At 40.0% G+C, this 23066-nt stretch overlaps 1 protein-coding gene across 3 annotated transcripts; it reads right to left on the bottom strand.

Annotated features, from left to right (window-relative positions):
- Positions 1–934: 934 nt before the first annotated feature.
- On the bottom strand, positions 935–22827 carry SLC18A1 (solute carrier family 18 member A1). 3 transcript variants are annotated; one of them, XM_045449189.1, is made up of 15 exons: positions 22605–22827; positions 21608–21971; positions 20952–21010; positions 18251–18334; positions 17019–17111; positions 15361–15450; positions 15069–15112; positions 12732–12792; positions 12553–12648; positions 5873–5951; positions 4921–4972; positions 3356–3419; positions 2977–3096; positions 2624–2757; positions 935–1718 (listed from the first exon to the last, which is right to left on the bottom strand). In XM_045449189.1, exons 1-15 carry the CDS (start codon positions 22726–22728, stop codon positions 1605–1607), a joined length of 1578 nt encoding a protein of 525 aa, XP_045305145.1. In that variant the 5' UTR covers positions 22729–22827; the 3' UTR covers positions 935–1604. The 3 variants fall into 3 exon arrangements, with proteins under 3 accessions (XP_045305145.1, XP_045305165.1, XP_045305155.1); XM_045449209.1 differs by lacking the exon at positions 2624–2757; XM_045449199.1 differs by lacking the exon at positions 12553–12648.
- Positions 22828–23066: the final 239 nt, after the last annotated feature.

Below are 23066 nucleotides of genomic sequence, written 5' to 3'. Positions count from 1 at the left end.
ATTATCAGTACCCCTGACTCTTCTGCACCCTACCTTACCTCACTCCCACTTTTGTACAGGGATCCAGTGGCCATTCACTCAGTGTACATTTTTAGTTACAGCTTACATATTCTGACAAAGGATTTTCTAATTTTACCTTTGGGCTCTCCAAATTCTGAGACAATATCATCTTGACTAAAGGACAATATAAGCACATCTGGTTTTAAAATTCAGGTAAGTCTGTTAATACTAACACTCTAAAAACATATCCATAAATCAGCTATCCATTGTCCAAGTAATAAGGATTCACAGAGGTTCAGTTTGAACTTGTTCCAGTAATTTGGAGTTTGTACTGAGCCCAACAAACTCCTGCAAAGAAATGTAATAATCAAAGCCAGACACCATTAACATTTCAATCTGATATCCAAGTACCTCACAGCCTGCATCTGTGGGTCTTTCCATTTCTACCTCTGCCTCTATCTCTACCATTATTCCCACCCAGACTATGAGCATTTCTGCCTCTTTGTACTTTAACACATTTAACACAGAATGTGTACTAACTTGCATTAATGATCATTTTCATACTGTGTATATCCTATTTGCTAAAATACATGGGAAGCTATTTACAAGTGGGTGCCATGACTCTCATCTCTTTAAAACCCCACATTTAATAAATGTTTGAAAAAGGTAGCAAAATGTCAAAATATTTATAGGACCTATGTATTTGCCCACACATTCTCTTTTGCTATAAAAGAGCATTTAGTTTACTATGTCTGAATTAGCTAATAACTTATTCATTAACAAGTGAGAACAATTCCTCATTATAATATTTGTATTAGGAAATCCACTGTTTGAAGGGATTTCAGGGAAGTTTCTTTTCACTTCCTCTGATAAAATCTTGGATAAAAAATGTTTTCTTTTTTCTGCCCTCCTGCTTTTATTTCTAAAAGTGAAAGAAGTTTAGGAAAGGTAGAAACCCGGCCATCCATTCACCGAGGACAAAGTCACTTTAGCAGCTCTAGGTTTAGCCACAGAAAAACTACTCAGCTTCTAAGAACCAGGCAAACAATTTCCCACATTGGCAATTTGGCAGCAGTACAATGTTGAGGACACTTTCTCAACTCAGCTGAGAAAACTCAGGAAAGACCAAATGGAGGAACAGAGGACAAAGTTTTATGGTCTGTTGGGGATGTGCCAAAGAATATCAGATAATAGATGAAATGCAGTTTGTCATTTACCCCATTGGTTTCAGGGTCACACTGTGCTCAAAGCTGTTTCAATGGAATGAGTCACTCCTTGCAGAATCCACCACAGCTCAAGTTTAATCAGGCTTACAACAGCTTAGGAGAAAGCATAGCTATGTCCTTCCATAAGAGATGGGCCAGCTGAGGTAGCAAAGCATTAGAGGAAGAGCTATGGGTTACGTTGATAAGGAGAGAACCGGGGAATGGCACTCGTGGAAGTTGGGAGTAGGGGGAGGTATACTCAGGGGAGAGGGAAGTAAAGCCTGTTGAGCAGCCCATAGAGATCTCATGATTAGGGAAAGAGGTGGTCACTCTTCGGTCACTGAAGTCCAAGGCTCATGGATCCAACATGTGACAAGGCTCAGAGACCACTTTCTGCTGCTACTGCTTACTGCCAGGCTCCTCATCACTGTCTTCCCCTAGAGGAAATTCCCTTGTGGGCTTCTGAGTTGCACATATCCGGGTCTCCATGGGGCAGTCCTGGCTCAGAATTGCCTGAAGCAAGAGTCAGGAAGAGAAATTACTGCATATATTTTACCAGTCTCCCAGTTCCCTTCCCTCACTAGCTTACTCAAGTCTAGTATTATTCGGGAAAGACTCAAGAAATGGGGTAGGATTCTTTTTCTGCTTCGTTTACAGGCACAGGCCTCCCAAGGCACCTAGGTGTAGCAACTCTAGTCAAGAGAAATATCTGGAATGCTTTTAATTGAATCTTAACAGTGGTAATACAAGCTATAGCAGGGAGTCAGCTGAAACTGGAACAATCCCCTATCAGACCCCGCTGTCTTCTTCCATCCCTTTGAGCAGCCCCCATATCCATCACTAAGCACCCTTAGGGTGCTCACGCTGCAATAAAAGGAAAGTATCTTATTAACTAAAATCATATGTTGTGGTTCTCTTCCCTGGGTTTTGTACTTTAAATGATGACCTGGTAAAGATAATGGCAGACAAAAAAAAAAAAAAAAAAAAAATATATATATATATATATATATATATATATATATATATATGTATATATAATGGCAGACATGAATTAATGAATGAATTAGCCTGGTGGAATTTTGCCTTCTTTGCGGAAATAATTTGGTAACTCATATTTTGCTAGTAACTAAAGTACAGGATGCTTTTGATGGCCCCCACACCTAAGCTTCTCATTGCTCTTCTTTACTTAGGACCCTTTTTAACCACCCGATGTAAGAAGCAAAGTGGTTATATAGAAAAGGGAAAATAAGGAAGAAAACAAAGGAAAGGTAAAGGTGAAAATTAGATCAGAAAACATGGCAAAGCAGAAAAACATTCAAAGAGGGAGGAAATGGCATAGGATAAAAACAATGTGAGAGAGATATGGGAAAAAAACACCCAGATTATTATTTTTTTTAGCAGCAGTCAAAGCCCCTTACCAGCTTTTCCTCCTTGGCTGGGGGGTTTCTCAGGTAGTAACAGAGAGGAGCATACATGATGTTGATGACCCCAATGATGACCATAAGCCAGGGGAAGCCAATGGCATGCACAATGGCTCCCCCGGTGGATGGGCCTGTGAGGAATAAACCAAATTTACCAGTATTTATTGAGCCTTGATCACATAGAAGACACCATGCAAGGGGCAATAGGTGACCCAGAGGATGTCCTGAAGTCAAATATCTCCAGAACCTTAGGAGAATCAGCCTTCTGACTCTATTTCCAGTTGGTAAACAGTAAACAAGAGAAAATGGGAACAAGGTCCTGGGTGCTCCCTTCTCCCCTGCCAACATACCTATAGCAAAACCCATGCAAAAAGCTACATCAGCTATGGCATAGACACTCCCATACACCGAGGTATGACGCAGGTCCACCAGGTGTCCCATGATGGGCATCACAGAGGAATCCACCATACCTGTAGCCAGAGGAAACAGGACACTGTCAGCTCTACTCACAGTCCCTTCCCTTTTTGTGGCATCTTTCCTTCTTATTCTCCTTTAGTCTTTTTGCCTGCTATCCTCCCACTCAGCACTGACACCTATTCCTGGTAGGAGTTAGAAGTCCACATCTTTGCCAGCTGCCCTCCTGCTCCTTCTGCCTTTTCATATACCTCCTCTTATCTGACCCAAAGCCAAAATTCAGGAGGTTCTTATCTCCTTTAAAAGTACTCTTACCTATGGAAAAGCCAAGTCCTGCATTGGGGCCAATGAGACCAAAAATATTATAAGCCAGAGGAACCTGCAACAGGGAAGGGAGAAGAGTTCATCAGGAGTCCAGCTGAATCACCACAGAAACAAAGGGTTTTCATATGAAATGCATTTATTAGCCATGTGCTGTGTACCACATGTATTATCTATCTGGATTTTCACATCTCCTTATGAAGAAGAATCTTTACCTCCAATTTAAAGATATGAAAGCTAGATTGGTGCCATTTGGATTAAACATCCTATCCAAAGTTAAGATCTAATAAGTGGCAAGATTAGGTCTAAACCTCAAATTTGACTCCATTATACTATAACAATGCTTGAGCTTCTGTTGAGTGAGCCCTCCCCCTACTTTAACCACTGCCCACCCCCCTGCCCCAGACATACATTTCTGTCCTCACTATTCATTGAATAGTGTTTCCTCCCTTTTCTATTAGGAACATTCAAAGGTTTTAGTTAAATTCTAACTTGGTAGCCACTGGAGCAAGACAAAATACACCAACAACGAATTACCCATAATCTAGAGGGGCAGGTGGCATGTTTGGGGTGCTATATCAGCAAGCTTGTGAAACTCATTATTTTGCCTTACCAGTGCTCCACTGAGAGCCTTCCTTTCCTCTTTTGCTGATTCCTTACCTCCCTCTCTCCTTGAGCATCTGTTACCTACACCTGCCCCAAAACATTTACCCCTCAGAGGTTTAAAATACCACTTAGATGTTAGTGGCTAAACACAATTTTAAGGATTATTCCCAAGGGGTATTTATATTTTACCAGCAGTTGTCTTAAGATTTACTGTGGGCTCACTATTTGTCAGACACCGTTGCTATTTATATGGACAGCCCTATGAAATGCTAACAGAATCCTCTCTACACAGATGGGGATACTGAGCAAAAAGAGGTGACATATCTAGCTCAAAGTCACACAAGCAGCAAGTGGAAAATCTGAGAATGAATGTGGAGCTTGTGTTCCTGATCAGGACCTCCAGCTTTTCTTGAACACTGTATTCAGTGCTTTACAGCTCTAGTCTCATCTCCCTCAAGCCTAGGAGACAATTGTGCTGATGATTCCCATTATGGAGAGGAGAAAATGAAGGTTTAGAGAGCTTGAAGGGGGCTCTTGAAAATAGGAAAGCTCTTCTTTCTTTCTTTTTATACCAAATATTCTGGCACCAGAGCCTGCAACTCAGATGATGGTTCCTCTAGGGTCCTGTCATGGTGGGATGAATAAATTAAGTCATAAAATTCATCACTCTGTTGGCCCCAGAAATAGATACCAACTTGGATAGTTTCATGTGCCCATACATAGGACCTCAGACCTCTGGCTACAGCTGCCCCAATTACACTTCCTCCCTCCTTCCCTCCTCCTTTAATGGGATGCCTGATGGTATCTCTCTCAGTTCTCAATTCCTACCTATGTAGAAACAGTCCTTCCAACAATCATTGCCAAGTTAACCCTCCGTTCATTTTAAAGAAAATGGTCTTTAAATGTCTCTCTCTCTCTCTCTCTCTCTCTCTCTCTCCTAGACTTATACTTACACAAAGCAAGCTGGTACCTATAACCATCATCCCAATCATGGAGCAGAGCCACCTGGAAGAAAAAAGCCATCAGCAAATAGTGCCAAAGGGAGATATTCCTACCACCCCTAATTCCAGGAATCCCTTAGGATGTGAGAAGATGAAGACATCTCTATATGACTTGTTTATAACCAGGTGAGAGATCTTTCCCTGTTTTTTCATTGCCCTCATCTATTCCAGGCTCCATATCTCTTTCCATAGTAGAAGCAGAGGAGGTGCAACGGAACATATTATTTCTTCCTCTAGAAGAGGAATCAACTTACTCAGAATGTACTTGCCCCTTGGTAGTAACCCTCAAACTTAATTCATGCTACTCCCAGTTCACACTATATCTCCCCTATTCATATTTTTTCTGGTCTTCAAGGTTCATCTCAAAAGCCACAGAAAATACCATACTTCTTTCCTTTTCTGACTTCCTATAGCAGGGGTTTTAAGAAATTATTTTTTAAATCTTTATGCTGAGCTCCAAATATAAAATTAAAGCTGTTCTCACTGTAGTTGAACAGAAACCATACTCATATTTTTAGCCCTCAACCTTTTCCACTTGATGGCCTCTGAGGTCCCTCTAGAACTCTCTAGGGATCTATGGAACACAATCTGATAACCACTGCCCCCAAAGTACTGAGCTTTCTCATGACTGTTCTCTGTGGGGTTATTTTAGCACTTCAACTAGACAACAAACAACTGGAAATAAAGCTTATCCCTCACAACCAGCTCAGGGCCATCCTTTCTCTATATTGTCCTCACCAACTACCCACCCTCATCCTCCCTGTGGGCAGCTTTTATCTATGTGTACTTGTTCTAAACTTTAAATATCAGAGAAGCTGTTCATTATCCTAAGCTCAGGGACAACCTCAAAAGGCTCTCTCATCCTACATTCTTTTTATTCTCCACAGATTCCCAGGTTACATACCGACCCATCTTGTTTGCCAACACACCAAAGAGGTTGGTGCCAATGAGGTAGGACACACTGGCAGGCAAAAAAGCTAGACCTGTGGAAAGACAAAGGTCCTCATCTTAGGACATTCCCAGTTAACTATTATATAATTTATTTCCTACAAGACAGTTAAGTCCCCCTATTACCTTCAAGGACCCCAAGCCACTTTGTTTTGTGGTTTGGAGATCCTTGTGCAAACCCAGAGAAGTTGACATAAAGCTCTCACCTCCATTTTCCTCAGGAGTAGGGCTTTGTTTAGCTTTAATACAATGTGTTCCAAGCTCCCCACTTAAACTTCTTGAAGAATGGCTCTAATGAGCCATTCTCATGTATAAAATCCTTTTGATTATCCTCATAAGATTATCAGCATTAGAGAGAGAAATAAATATATCTTGGGACGTGAAATTCCTGCCTTGCTATTCACCTTTCTTTCTATTGCTCTGGTAATGATCTTGGGTATGTTACTAAATCTTTCTGAGCTTTGGTATATACATCTGGCAAAAACAAAGCTATGACTCTATCATACCAATTTACACTGAGAAGTAAATTGTATAATGTATGTAAAAGTATTTTGTAAACTGAAGCACCAGCTACATTGCTTTCTCTCACTGTAGAGCCAGGTGGTTTAGATCATGGGCTTTGGAGCCACACAGTTTTGGGTTCAAACTAGTTTCACTACTTTTTAGCTCTGTGACTTTGGGCAACTTACCCTCTCTGAGTCTCATTCATTCATTCAGTTTACTTTTAATGAGCTTTTACTATGTCTCAAGTGTTCTAGGATTAGAGGGGGTAAATAAGATAGACAAAATCTTAGCTTTTGGAGAGTTTACATTCCAAGAGAGGGGAGCCAGAAAATAATAAACACACAAACAAATGAATGAAAAAAGATAATTTTGTAAAATGATAAGTTCTGTGAAGAAAATTTAATGTGGTGACATGGAAGTGACCAGGAACAAGGCTAACTTCAGTTTGGGAGTTGAATGCTTTTTTGAGGAGATGACATTTAAACTGAGATTTGCGAATCAAAGCAGAGCATTCAAAGCAGGGGGAAAAAACACATCTAATGCAAATACCTTAAAGAAGAAACTATTTGTCTGTTATAGGAAAAAAAAAAAAAAAAGGAAGTCTGTGTGGCTGAAACACAATGAGCAAAGTGAAGAGTGATAAAAAAAAAAAATGTAGGTCTATGGGGGAATGGGTTAAATGGGTAATGGGCATTAGGGCACTTTTCAGGATGAGCACTGGGTGTCATATGTAAGAGATGAATTACTGGGTTCTACTCCTGAAGCCAAGGCTACACTGTATGTTAACTAACTTGAATTTAAGTAAAAAAAAAAAGAAAAAAAGAAAGAAAGAAAATGTAGGCCTAGAATTTGAGATTTATTCCAAGTGCAATGGGAAACTTTGGAGGGAAACGACATATTTTAATTTACATTTTTAAAAGTCCTCTGGGGGGCGCCTGGGTGGCTCAGTCGGTTGAGCGTCCGACTTCAGCTCAGGTCACGATCTCGCAGTCCACGGGTTCGAGCCCCACGTGGGGCTCTGGGCTGATGGCTCATAGCCTGGAGCCTGCTTCCGATTCTGTGTCTCCCTCTCTCTCTGCCCCTCCCCCGTTCATGCTGTGTCTCTCTCTGTCTCAAAAATAAATAAACGTTAAAAAAAAAAAAAGTCCTCTGGTTGTGGTTAGAAGAATGGGATCACAGGACAAGCATGGAAGTCAGAAGATTATTTGTAGAACCCAAGAGGAAAGTGACAATGCTTCAGCTTAGAGGTCACAATAGAAAGAAGTGAATAAAATCAGAGGTGTTATGGTGGTAGAGTCAGTGGAATTTTCTGTCGGATTGGGCGTGGGCATAGTGGGAGTGAGGGAAAGAAAGAAATCAAGGATCACTCTTTTTTGTCTTACTTAATTTGGTGTACTACTTAATTTTGTCTTAATTTGGTAGAGGAAGAGCTTGGGGGAAAAAGGAAAGGTTTGAAATGTGTATTAAATATCCAACTGGAGATGTCAGGCTGTGACCATACAAGTCTAGACTTCCAAGGACAGATCCTAAGCACAGATATAAATGTTTGACTCATTGGTTTATACCTGGTTCTTAAAGCCATAGGGAGGGCTGGGATCACCCCTGAAATATCAGATAGAGAAGAATAGAAATCCAAGGTCTGAACCTTCAGGGACTTTTAACTTTAAAAGTTAGCAAAAGAAGAGGAGCTAACAAAGGTAATAAGAAGTAGCCAAAGAAGTGGTTGAGAAGGGATGGAATGCAGAAAAGGAAGAAGTAGAAGAAGAAAGAAGAGGAAGAGAAGGAGAAGAAGGAGGAGGAGGAGAAGGAACAAGATAAAAGAAAAAAAGGAGGTGGAAGAGGGAGTTGAGCAAGGGAAGAGGAGAAGAAAGAGATGGAGATGGGGGGAGGAGGAAGAAGAAGAAAAAGTAGTAATAGTGGTGCTGGGGGCAGGTGGGGGTGAAGGTGGTGATGGTGGTGATAGTGGTGGTGGTAGTAGTAGTAGTATTAGTTGTTGTGGTTGTAGAAATAGCAGCAGTAGAAGTAGCTTGGCCTCTGAAGGAGTTGGGATGCTTCAACCATAAACAGAAGGCAACGAATGTGGGTACAAGTGCAGGGAATATGTGAGTTCCTATCTCATTGCTTCTATTTTCTCAATGAATAGGAGATGAGAAGGATGAAGGTAAAGGAATCAGGGTACAGAGGAAGTTTGAGTGGATAAGTGTAAAATTATCATTTCAGAAAGTTGGAAGAACAAAACTGGGGACTTAGAAAAATGTTGTTGGGTAATATGAAAACCTACTTCAATTTTTGTAGACTCCAGAACCAGCAGTGAGCCCAATGCGGGGCTTGAACTCATGATCCTGAGCTGAGATCAAGAGTCAGACACTTAACCAACTGAACAACCCAGGTGCTCCTATGAAAACCTACTTTAGATTTGTAGCCATAAATATAAGGTTAAACTGAGAGCCTAGTTGTGTGTTTTCCTACAGCCCCAATCCACTACTCATGTGCAGACAAGGAGTGGGAAACCAGATTGGCTTAACCAGAATTAATGCTGTGCCAGCTGACAACCCTAGAGGGAGAGAAAGGCAAAGGAATTAGCAATGCTTTCAAAGGAGTAACATCATGATGGAATCCAAACTGAGTAAATGAATAAGTGAGGGTATGAGAAATGATGGAAATAGGAAAAGAATTGAGGCCAATGGATTGGTGAGCTTAGAGTAGCCAAAATTTGTTGATATGGAGATATTAGAATACCTGAGCAGGGAATATGTAAGTTGATAACCTGAAAGCTTGGAATTGAAATTTCAAAGGTGATACATTAAAGGTTTGATTGGTTGAGGTGGAGAGGAGAAAACAAATTGCAAAAGATTATTGTAAGAAAGTAGATTAAGGAATAGGCCAAGATGTTGGTAAAGTTCTCCACCTGGATATTGAAGCCACCAAAAGTAGCTATAGGTGTAAAGGATAAAAGAATATTAACCAGGTATTGACAACTTTAATGAATAGAATGGGTAAGTAAGGGGTCAATAGATGATTGCAATGAAGAGAGGTAGAGGGGGGTATAATATGATGACATGATCTTCAAGGGAGTTTGGGTCTTTGAAGGAGAATTAAGAAGAAATGATCCAGCAGCAGCAAAAGTAAGCAAAGTCTAGAGGAATGTGGACTTCCATCAAGAGGGCTGGGAAAGGGTGTTCTCAGGAAACATTAGGGTTTCAGGGAAAGAGATGATGAAGGAAGTGTTTGGAGAAGAAGATGAAGGCACTGGGACACATGTCAATGACAGGAGGTTCTACAAAGCCAGGGAATTTTTGGAGGGGAAAATAGGAAATTGGGTAAGATTAAGAAATTTATTTATTTTTAATTCAAGTTAGTTAACATACAATGTAGTCTTGGCTTCAGGAGTAGAACCCAGTGATTCATCTCTTATATATGACATCCAGTGCTCATCCCAAAAAATGCCCTCCATACTGCACATATGAAATATGGTGTTAATAATAATTCCTACCAGATGGGCTGGTTGTGAGCTTTGAGATAATGTATGCCAACCATTTTTCACAGTGTCTGGGACACAATAAGTGCTCTCAGAGCACCAGCCTTAACTGTTAACATCATAACCAGTGAGTAGCAGGATCAGGACTTGAACCCAGCCCTTCTCCTTCTGACTTCCTGTGTCTCCACTACCCATACCAGTGGTGTGAGAGCACAGATGGCTCTGGCATAAGGGACTGTAGAGAATGCAGTGTGAGTTTCTTCAAGTCTCACTAGGCTCTCTATGCCTTTCTGTAGCTATATGAAGCAGTGTTGCCTGATGGAAACTGTCATGATGATTACAATTAAACCCAAAGTACAACAATTCACCAGTTACTGGTCAATGGCTTGTTTGACTTTAATATTCTCTTCAATGGGGTGAAAGTGAAGCATATCTTAGTGTATTTGTCTATTTGTACAGGGCAGCAAAACTGTACCCAGTTGTTTATTTTTAATTGCTTTTAAAAATTTAAAAGTATACCTACTCCATTTTTTACCTGAGATCTGGAAATGAGCATCTCTAAGAAGCCCACTAGCCACTTAAATACATCTCCTTAATATTGCTTTGAATGACATGGAATTTTCTAAATGAGATTTTCCTCAACTAACGTGGCTTGTTCTTTAGGATCTGGGTATAGGTTGCATTTCAATAGTATTTTGTGCAAAATAGGTGTTACAAACTATATGTCTACAGACAAACATATTTTTCACAGCATATTTTCAAAGGAGCATGAAATTACACATATCTGTGACTGTCTAAATAATTTCTAGAAAAATAATGATGAAAATAATAATTTTTATTTGCTGAGTATAACTATCCTGTATTCTATGTACTATGCTAATCCCTTTAGAGTACATAGATCTATTTAATCCTGAAAACAACCCTGAAAACATCTCCCTTTTTACAAATGTAAAAAAAAAGTGGTGTGAAGTGGTATGAAGAGGTTAAATAACTTATCCAAGGTCACAACCAGTAAGTAATCAGGATTCAAACCCAAGTGGGCCTATTTCCAAAGCCTGCGCTGTTTCCTCCACTTAGAGTGCTGGGTCACTTAAAAAGTGTCCGGTCACAGACTACAAAGCACCCTCAAAACTGCTGTCTCCAACTCCTAACAACCATGAGAGGTTGTCTCCATTTAGTGCAATATTTTTCAGTGTGGTCACTGATACCACATCAGCATCAGCAGGAAACTTATGAAAACGCAAACTTGATTCTGTCGAATTTCTGGGTGGGGCCCAACACTCAGAATTTTAACAAGCTTTCCAGATGATGTGAGACTTTTTGAAGCTAGACTTACAGATGCAGATAGCATTGAGGAAAGTTGTAAAGGATGGTGGGAGACAAAGCCTTATTGGTGTTTTGACTTACTCTCCAGAGGGCTTTCTGCTGCAGCCTCACCTCCATAAGGGACTGTGTGGAATCAGCCCAGTGAATTTCTTTTGGTGTCACTAGCCTCTCTATGCTTTTCTGTACCTAGAGGAAATAGTGGTCCCTAAAAGAAACTGTCATGACAATTACAGTTAAACCCAAAGTCAACAATTCAGCAGTTATTGAAGGCTGGTTTGCTTTTCTCTCCTATAGGGTGAAGAAAGGCTGAAGAGGAGTTGTTCTGAGCTGTATTTGCCCACCTGCACCAAGAGCCTGAGCCAGCAGAGCCTGGGAGCAGAGGATACTTTTCTATTACAAGCACCAATTCAATTAATTCTCATGGTCAGAGGTAGTCGCAGCCCAGAAAAATTCAATTTGAGGCTAGGAGTGCAGCTTGGAGCCTTGCTTAGAATTGTCCCCTAAAAAATTAGATTTAGTGCTTTTTATTGTATACTGAATTTTGTCAGATTCATATCAACTTCCCCTCTGGTCCCATAAGCTTCTCCTCTCTACAGTGACTGAATGACATGTAGCCTTCTATGTTCCCTTTTCTTAGGCTTCCTGAACCTAAGCTCATCTAAGCTCAGATGAGTCATGAGTACCTCTCACCATGAATCAGAGGAGGCTAGAGGCCTTTCTCACAGAACAACATACTCCATAAACACCTTGTTAGAGGTAAAAAGATAGCAAAAGGGTAATCTAGGGGAAGGAGAGTTGAAGAGAGAAAAGTGTGGATGTTAATGGTGGTGCATATTAATATTCCACAGGTGCAAAGCATTTCTACAAATTATAACATGTATTCCTCATATTACCCTTTGAACTAGACAGTATTCTGATGCCCACTTCAGAGATGAAAAAAATTATTCTCAGAAAATTGATGTGGTTTGCATAAGTTTGCATAGCCAATCAATGGAGCTGAAACGAAAACCGAGGTCTTTTGACTAAAAATTATTGATCATTCTATGACTTAGCTGGGCATGTTGACTCTCCATAGCCCCTCTCAATCCCTCCCACCCCGCCCATCTCAGGATGCTTCTTGGAGGTACTGCCTGGCCACTCAGGCTCAATTTATAAGTATGGAAAGAGAAAATACAAATAATAAAAAAAAGAAAAGTGGTGACAAAGGAAGCACATTGTGACCCTGAAGACCTGGACCTGATAATGCTTCTCAATTACCTGAGAAATGGCCATGGCACACATTACCTGAGAATTTGGCCAAGCCCAAGTTGGGGAATAAGGTCACTTACCTAACTGCCACTCAGGGGAACACATGGTCTGCATCATCCAGATGGGCAGTGTGGGCTCCAGCATGGCCACTCCCATGTTAGCAAAGCAGAGGGAGCCTGGAGAGACATTTCTGTGAGCCCCCATGGCTACCCTGAAGCCCGGACTCTTCCTATCCCAAAGGGAGGCATTGTCAGCTTACCTGCAGCCACCAGGATATAAGGGTCTTTGAGAAGTGTAAGGAGTGGAGTCCCCTTGGCACTCTGAGAACATGCACAACAAAAAAACATCCATTTGTACAGTGTACATCTCTCCTATTTTCATAGAATCTGAGAATATGCAGACAGGACCTTAGAGACCATTTATGTCAGCTCCTTTACTGAAGAGAGCAGACACACAAGTTAAAGGAGATAAAGTGACTTGCCCAATGTCACAGAGTCACCTGGCAGTTTACCTCCTGTGTGTAAGACAGACAATGTAGTAGTCATAAAGAGTAGGACAACATATTCCATACATGATTCCTGCCTTCAAATGATCATCAACCATATGAGAGTGGATTGTCAGCAAGACCAGCTTTGGACAATGGATGTCTGGACTTCTGGTCTTGGGCCTTACCACTAGATCTCACTGGCATTAATGTTTGCCCTGGGAGAACCACAGGCAAACTACTGAATCCCAAAGGTGAACACAGAGGTGATAACTTAGAAAGCTTCTCAAGCATTCTGAATGCTTTATTCTAACCATTTTGAGCCATACTAGACAAGTGTAGCAGAAAGTGTTTGAATATCTAGATTAAAATGTGAGCCTATGGGCACCTGGGTGGCTCAGCCTGTTAAGCGTCCAACTCTTGGCTTTAGCTCAGGTCCTGATTTTGTGGTTCTTGAGTTTGAGCCCTGCGTTAGACTCCACACTGAGGTGCAGAGCCTGCTTGGGATTCTCTCTCCCCCTTTCTCTCTGCCCCTCCTCTGCTCATGCTCTCTCTATATACCAAAATAAACTTTAAAAAATAAAAATAAAAATAAAATAGAGTTTTAAATATTCAGTTCTAACTTCTGTCTACCCCCAGCAAATTTTTATTCCAGCTAAACTCAGTCATTCCATCTTCTTCCCATTCATTCAGTGGGTTATTTTTGCCTAACTAACTTCGTGGTTATTTTTGCCTAAACTATCTTCCTTCTCTCTACAGGTCCAAATCATCCAAATTCTACCCTTCTTCATAGTCAATCTTAAATAGCTCCTTCTTTTCCACAGTATTCCATGACTCAGTAGCTGGAGCTTCTCCCACTTTCAAACTTCCTGAATTCTGTGCCTTAATCCATGGTGCTAACTACATCTTATCTTGTAATAGAATGAATAGTTTTGGTATGATAATCATCTGTGCATACACACAGGGGTGGATTGAAATATTCAGAGATATTAAAACTAAATATATAATTCAAATTAAAGAGACAAACCTAAATCATAAAATACACATAAAGAAGTCCAACAAGCCCTTTGGCCCAAAAATTCTACCTCTAGAAATTTATTCTATAGATTACTTCCAATGTAATAAAAATGCATATACATAAAGTTATTAATTGTAGCACTATTTATAATTGCAAAGTACTAGAAACTACCTAAATGTTCAAATCTATGAGATTGAATAAAATATGGTACATGCACAATGGCGTTTCATACAGCCAGAAAAATAATAATTGAATTTTTTGCATATCTGTAACATTACCATCTAAGTCAAAATTATTGAAAAAGATATTAAAGGAAAATAATTTCTCCTCTCACAACACTTTTGACACTGAATGTGGGAACTTTCACCAAGCAACTCTTCAGTTCTTTGTGGGCACCAATTGGTTGTCCTAGAATGTAATTCAATTCTGACACTAAGTACTTGGAGTTAGCACAGACCCCACAGATTAACAACTTGGTCCCGCAAGACTGCCCCCACTTCAGATCCCAATTGCAAGTAGTGTGTTCCCATATTACCCACACTTCTGTCTGATGTGGCTATAAAATCAAGGTTTTTAGATCAAACTTTCCCACATTTTCTGTATTTACTTGTCTTTTATTCTATGTGGTTTGATATGAATTTCTCAGAGCCGTGTTTGGCTTGGGGTCAGACAAATACCAACTCTGATATTTAATCATGATAGGATGATAGTGTGCAAAGATGCTCTTGGTGGAGAGATTGAACAGCATCTAAAGTCTTCTCTAGCTCTGAGGTGTTATAACCATGAATTCACAGGTCCCAATGTCATTGCCTCTTGTTCTGAGTTCATATATATAAATTCTGTAATGTTTCTTTCATTTTTCATAAGGTCCTTCCTCCATCTTTGTCCAACATCAAACCAGACTCCCTCACCATCCCCAACATTACCCTAAATATGGAACTATCTTGGAATCCAGATATAGTTCTCACTTTCCATCACTCCACTCTTCTTCACCTTTCTTCTTATGGGTTGACAGGGATGATCTAGGGGAGACTGGGTCTCAGCACTTAACCACTCTATATATCCCTTGGCAATGGAGCTTGGTGCCCTCTTACCTCAGGAGAGACTTTGGAAGGCTGTAGGATACACAGCTGGAGTGCTAAGAAAGAAAGAGGCAGAGAAAGAGATAGTTTAGTTTGTCCACTGATTATTTGGAAACTCCAGTAACAGCCATACTGCTATTATCACCCTATCATGTAGAGATCTAACTCTCTGAATTTCTTCCTTCTTTCCAAGAATGGGGCAGTCCTTGATTTTTCAAGTATGTCAAGACTGACACCATAGCAGAATACATTGCCAACCTGATTTAAGCTATCATCTGTCTGGTGATCTCTTATGGTGACTTACCTCCATTTAGTAGTGCCAAAAAGGCCAATATAAGGAAGGGTGAAGACCACCCAACAAACACATACATCACACTTCCAAAAGGAGCTCCCACTGGAAAGGAAAAACAGATTTCAGAGGTAAGGGTCAATTCCTAGTTGGTGTGATTTGTCCACATATATCCAATGAGATTTACCAAAGCTCTACTAGGCACTGAGCTCCACATGAGGTTCTGGGGATTCAAAGATGAAGAAGACCTGGTTCCCAGGGGCTTACTTTCAAATAGAGAAAATGCATGTGATTGGGGTGAGGTGGGATGACCCAAATAATTAGAACATGGTGAAAAGTAAAGTTCAACAGGAAAGTTTGAATCTACAAAGTGCTGTGTAAACACAGTGCAGTGAGTTCAGGTGGCCACAAGGGCTTTGTCAAGTGGATAATACAGGTGGGGAAGAAGCATAAGTGAAGAACATTGAGGTGTCATAAAAGAGACTGTAGTTGGAGAAGAAATAGAATGAAGTCAGTTCAGTGTTCAGTCACTAGAATGTGAGTATTTGGGAGAGAAAGAGTAGAGGTGGGGAATGTTGATGCCAAATAGTCAAGTGCCCCATATATCCAGATAAAGCATGTATTTGGCCTTGTGAGCTATGGAGAAACATGTTTTTTAGCAGGGAAGAAATGCCACCAGCTCTGGGCATAGGACATTTTTTCTGGTGGCAACTTGGGGGAAGAAAGGAAGGTGAACGAGATCAGGCAGTAGGCTGGTTCCAACTGAGATGTGATGAGGAACCAACCTTGAGGAAGTGGCTATACAGAATATACTGGGCTTATCCATTTGAGAGTGAGAAGTGATAAAGGAGACCAAGATGAACCAAAATTTTAGCTTGGGTGGGAAAATGGATATTAACAAAGAACAGGGTTTTTGTTCCCTCTTCTCCCATGGTTGTGGTGGGAGGTGGGGTATGGACCAGGGAACAGATCTTTGGTGTTTTTCCCTCAATTAGATTGCAAGGAGGGGAGAAACAATGTGTGAGGATTCTTACCCATATCCCCTCTGTCCTAACATTGTGCTTGGCATGAAATAAGTGCTCCATAAAATATTTGACTTGTTGGACTAGTCAAATGAATCATATGAGAGATGAACCTCAAAGGAAGTATGTTACAGCTTGGGTTTTTAGGCCAGAAAATGTGAGTCTATATCCTGGCTCTGGCATTTTCTGTATGTGTAATCTTGGATGGTTGCTTAAACTTTTTAGTTCTCATCTGTATAATGAAGACAATAATTCCTCCTTTATAGTGGTGTGATGACTAAGAGAGATTATGTCTGCAATATATTTAGCACAAAATCTGTCAAGGAGCTCCTTTCATTTTGAGAGCACTAGCCATGTGTGGAAATGGAGGTGAGACAGTGGCTGCTAACATAGGTATATTTGCTCAACTTGAATAGACTAGGTTTCTGGACCATTCCCAGGCCCTCATGGGCTATTAAGCTTCTTAAGGGGAAAGAGACTTTGCCTTTTTTGGGAAACATTTCAGAAGGACTCCACATGTAATTGGACAGAAAAGGGGAAAAAAAATACTGTCTTCCTTGAACTTAGAAACACCTGCCTCCTGGAGCCATCTTCAAAGAGTATGCACTACCCTACCCTCTGAACCTAGATTTGGGTCCAGGTTACGCTTACTCAGCACTCCCAAAGCCAGGCCCCCCAAGGCAATTCCCATGGCATGCCCTCTCTCATAGTCATCAGTGTAGACACTTGCCAGCATCCCAAGACCTGAAAGAAGAGTTACATAATGGAGTTAGCATACAGGAGCCCTCTGTCTGCCTCTTTCACTGAATTCTTGGTCTATTAGTTCTTAGTCTTCTATCCCTATTATATCTTCAGGGATCATCTTACCTAGAGTTCCAGTTTGAGGGTTTTTATAAAACTTAATGCATAGTACTTTATAAATACTGTCCTCACTGGTCCCCCAAACTCTCACATTGCTGTCTCCTTTGGCTCACAATATTGTTGGAAGTGTAAAAGTCTCTGGGAAGGGTAATACAGAATACCACTGTCCATTGATTCTGCATTTCATTGCATTTTATCATTCCCTACCTTATTTTCCTGAAGGAATGTATATGAAGTAGGTCAAAAAAGGAAAAAAATCTATAAACACAGAACACTATTCTATTCAATGGAGGTGCTCAAGGAAGACATAAACAGAGTATCTGGAAGACAGCATGGGTTGGGCTTTCAGGTCAGTTATTCATGTGAAAAATGGCATAAAATATCTACTTCATAGGATTACATTAAATGTTGTATTTGATGATACTTTGCAAAGTGTGATAGGGTTACTGGTAGTATTCACATTATTCTTTCTATAAAATGTTAAGAGGGGGACAGAGAAAAGACCATAGAGTAGCATTAAATACAAACCTGGCCTACTGCATGGTCTTACTGAGCTTACTTGGACCTAAGATGGCTATATCCAAATATTATCAGAGGAAGTTATGTCAGGCTTAGGTATTTATAACACTGCCAATAACTACAATTATATTGTTTTTGTTTATTCTTTTAATGTTTATTTATTTTATTTTTGAGAGGAGGGGGAGGTGGGGGGGGGTTGGGAATAGAGAATCCCAAGAAGGCTCCACGTTTGTCAGCATGGAACCTGATGCAGGGCTTGATACTACAACTGTGAGATCATGACCTGAGCCAGAATCTAGAGTTGGACACAACTAATTGAGTCACCCAGGTGCCCCCAATTGTCTTGTTTTTGAATCATAATTTCTTCCTACTAGGATACTTTCTTATCTATTCATATAAATCTTATAGGGTCTGAAGATGGTAAGAGATGTATGGGTGTGTGTGTGTGTGTGTGTGTGTGTGTGTGTGTGTCTGTGTGTGTGTGCATAAGATGTCAGTATTACCTGCAATGGAAGAAAATGAGGATCCAATGCCTTGAAGGGTTCGAGCCACAAAAAGTAGGGTATAGGTACCAGAAAAAGCAAACACTGAGTAAAGAGAACAGCAAGAATGCTCCAGTTAGCAAATTGTCTTTATCCCTGGCCACCAGAAAATATGCCCATGATATTATAGATATAAGCCACTAAATATATGTTTTAATAAAGCATGATCACTGCTCTCTGTTTTTGGAGTTGTCTTTCTAATCTCCTATGCTTTATTTAGGATTTAATTTTCATTGACATGAAAACTGAGAAACCACAGAGACATAAACCAATTCACCACACAGTGGATGGAAGGCTGGATTTCCACATTTCCTGTCCAAAGCTCAACATCCTGTCCATTGGAATCATGGCTGTCCAAAAACTTTAATGCCTTTAGATCCTACTTCTCAATCCTTTATATTCAACACCCACATTTGACATTTGCCATTGTTGGGCTCCATTGGGTCATCTAAAGTGAGGGGACAAAAGCTATGTGTAATTGAAGGACCATTGGCATTGGGTAGAAAATAATATCTTGTGATCCAATCAGGTATTTCCTCTTATTTTACCTGGAAGATCTTTTAACCAAATCAAATCAGTGAGTATGTGTTAAGTAATACCAAACACACATCTATCATATACAGACTCTGTAGCAGATGTGAAATAAAGAAAACATCCAGTTCATGCCCTTTAAGAGGTTCAGCCTACTCAAGACTAGCATACAAAAAACTGAGTACCAAATAGAAATACATTATCAAAAACTAAATTACAGGGTGTTGGTGGTAAGCTTGGTAAATCTAGACATGTCTCACCTCCATTTCAGGATAATGTCCCTGAAAGAAAGAAGACTCTCTCCCAAAGTATTTGAATCAGCAGAATTTGAATCCATTTACCCTTTCATTACAGATGTGTTTGGTTGTTTGCTGTCTTATAATTTTCTCCCATTATTTTCTGACGTGATCACAGTCTCTCAAACATGCATGGACTTGGTTTCTCTTTGCTGGCTTTCTAATGCCTTCTCCTAAGCTTTCTGATTTTCAGTCTGTTCAAGGTTGGCTATTCCTATTTTCTTTGAGAATGGAGTTACCAACTTGCTACAGTTTGCCAAAGACTTTGCATTCTGGAAGGCCCCTGAATCTCAGGCAAAATAGAATGGTTGGTAACTCTATGTAGGAAAACCAAAACAATTTCTTTCTCACTTTGCCCCCAAACATGGTCTGCCATTTCACTCCTAATTACATTAAGCATAGGTCTCAGCTGGAGGCCCTTAAGGGTAATAATGGGCATCAGCAACCTCTTTTCAGTATTTAAAAAACCCTAAAGAGATGCCACATAAAATTCTGTAAAGACCAAACATTTGCTAGAATTAGGCCAATTCAGTATAGCAACACTGGTTATAACATGGAAACAATAATTATTATTTAATTGCAGAGAATCAAGCAAGGACCTTATACTAAAGAGTTTGGGATACTATAGCATTATCTTATTTTGCAGGGTGCTTGTTTTATCTCCCCAGACACACATCATAAACCTCTGGACTGGAACCATGTCATTTCATTCTTTAACTCCCCTCAATGGCTTTTGCCATTAAGACATAATATGTGTGCTCTACAAAGTTTTTTGGTGAGAATTATGGTCTCATTTGATAAAACAGAATCCTATTCATTTTTAATCTATTATGTGGCATGGACTGAGATTCTACAAGTTCAATAAACATTTCTAACTTGAATTTCCTCATTTTCTTTTATTTAGCTAGAATTTTCACAAGTAAGCTGCAGTTCTCAGAACTTCACACATCAAGCTTCTGCTCTTTGCAGCTTTCCAACCCTGAATGCAACAAATTCCCGTTAAGCATTGGTTGATAAGAGTTAAGCCCTATGCTGAAAGGGAAGAAAACTTGAAGAGGGGCAATAGAAAAAGCAGAAAAGTAACAAAAAGGTGATAAGAAAAACAGGAGAGAGAAGGAAGTAATGTTACTGGAAGCAGAGTAAGCAGAGGCAAGCTACCTTCTCCTGTATTAACCTCCCACCCCCCTTCATTCCTTCTTATTTTAATTCTCATGGTCAATTTCCAGACATATTTTGTTCACTTACTGTTTTTATTCCATCTCTATTTTATTAGAACATTTATATTATACTGGATAGACTGTCTTTATTTTTCTTGTTTTTTTTTTAAACAAAATTATTTCTCTAAGCTGTAACCTTTAATGTCTTTACTTGAAGGCAGTAGACTCTTTGGTATTATCCAGTTGCTATTGTCCAATTTAGATTCTTTGCTGGTGGCCCTTTACCTTTGTGTATCAAAATAATACAACCTTTCCCCAAATATGGGAGGTTTGTGCTAAACTCATTCAAGGGACTACTGATACACACACACACACACACACACACACACACACACACACACACACACTATAGCCCACCTATTTAAAAAGTATTTACAATTTTCCCCAGCTGATGGAAGCAAAGTGTCTTTTCTTCTATAGCAGAATATACAAATTCCAAGTAGAATGATTTGCCACTACTGCTCTAGTCCCCATATCAAAAGTAGCAAAGTATTTAAATCAGTGTCAGGCTATTTAGATACTACCTAGCTAGCTTGACCCTACTCTCTTTATTGTAGTGCATGTGATAAAATCAAAGGTAATCAATGAATGAAATAAAAGATGAAGCAAATTACTTACTAACTGTGGAGAGAAACAGGATAACAAAGCCAACAAACATGGGGATGTGATATCCAATCCTAAAAGAGAATTAAAAAGAAAAAGATACAGTCCCAATAGGCATCCATATACTTGGACTATATATTTTTTTCTTATAATTGGGAATAGAAATGCAGTTATTGAGTACATGGAAAACATGTCTCTGAATGCAAGTTTAGAGATGAATATGACATATGAATGTGTATAAGCAAATAAACAAATATGCAAATTTACCCAGAGACCAGGGCCAAAATCTTTTTTTTCCAGGAAGGATGCCCTAGTCAGAGTATATATCCCTTTGAAACATCAGGGTAATCCCAAACACTTCTAACAAACCAGTGTTCTAGATTGCAGTAGTCCTGCCTTTGAGATATGTTCCAGAGCACTGAAATAACATCAACAGTATACTTCTGACCACTGGTTCTTTTCTTGGTACTCAATAGTCATTACATCATTAAGAAAATTTGAGCTCCATGGCATTTCATCAATACCATGTTATCCTTTGGGTAAACAGCTGACTCCCCAGAGATAGACAAGTGAGTTCTTTTCTTCCTCTAACTACCTTTATGATACCACAGCCCATCCTCTTACTTCTGAGCCAGTGAATACCATGTAGAGCACTGAACTTATTGAGATACCTGTTGATGAAAGGTCCCACAAATGGGTTGGCCAGAAGTTGCATCAGAGCCTTTGAAGCAAACAGAACCCCAACCCGTATGTTCTCTTCCTCCAAAAACTCTGTGCCTTGCAAGCAGTTGTTTTGTTGTGCTGGGATGGCTTCAGTGACTAGAGGAGGGATGGTACCAGAAGTGCGATCTGTCCATGCTGTGCCACTGGGTGCACTTTCTTTAATAGCCATGGTGTCATTTCCAAAGAAGGAGAAGATTGTGGAAAAGGCACGAGGAGTAAGGACATGCTGGGAAACCGTGGTGGTGCCAAGGTGCAGAGGAGTGTTGATTTCTTTGAACTCTGTGGCATATAGGAAGTTGGGTAAAATGGGCACTGAAAGTCAAGAAGGACAAGTGATGAGGGCTAAGGATACTTTTTAATGCTAATTGGTTCAAAGACATTACTATAGGCTCTATATCATGCTCCATGTGACATGATCTGAAGCCTACTAAAAGACTGTGCCATCCAAATTATCCTTTTAGATTAAGTAAATTCCAACTAACATAAAATTGGTCACATTACTCCTGGATTCTGTATGGGCCAATCACGTACTCACTAACATTTATTTTTAATCACAAAATCATTATTTATGGAGTTTTCACAATTTTTCTCAAACATACATACAGAGAGTGGGGAAATTTTCAACTCACCAGATGCTCACTTTCACAGCTGAGGTTGAACAAGGCAAGTTTTGTCTTACTGTTTCAGCTTTCATACAGAGATGGCAAAGAATGGAGATGGTAGGGTCAGGGAAGTATAGTGCAAGAAGGTCTAGCTCTGGGATCAGTTGGACAGAGCTTGAACCCCAACTTAGCATCTATTAGTAGGAAAGTCACAGAACACTTCTGAACCTCATTTACCTTTTGTGTTTTTCAAGTCCACTCACTGCTAAATTTTAGCAGGGTGTGTGCTCCCTGCTGGAGCCCAGAGCAAATTAACCCCCAGGGCAGAGACATCCAAACATACCCACTACAGTAAGTAGCATGTTGTCCAGGAGCAGAGCAACAAACACCACCACCAGTACCAGCTTCCGGGACTCTCTCCTCTCCTTTAGCAACTGCTGAGGAGCATCCCAAACTCTCCTGAGCATGGTGAGAGCTGGGCTGAAGGTGTCTTCTCCAGTTTCTTATGGAAGGTCCTCTTACAGCTATAGGTCTTCTGCAGCCTTTACAGAAGAGGGGAGAAATCCTGCCCAGACAAGTGGAACTCACTATTAAAATAAAAAAGTGCAAATAGTTGCAGATACTAGAATGGTATTTGAACCATTTCCATGCCTGTGTCTCTGTTCACTTATACATCTCAACAATTCTACTGGGTTCCTGGAATGCCTTATAAGAAAGCACTGCTTACCAGCTTTTTATATCTGGAATTCTACCTAGCATATTTTTTTTCTTTTTTTCAAATTTTTATTTAAATTTTTATTTGAAT

Source organism: Leopardus geoffroyi, chromosome B1 (assembly GCF_018350155.1).
Source record: "Leopardus geoffroyi isolate Oge1 chromosome B1, O.geoffroyi_Oge1_pat1.0, whole genome shotgun sequence".
Classification (NCBI taxonomy): Eukaryota; Metazoa; Chordata; class Mammalia; order Carnivora; family Felidae; genus Leopardus; species Leopardus geoffroyi.
Note: the sequence above shows the minus strand (reverse complement) of the source record. Positions and strands in the feature narration are given on the sequence as shown.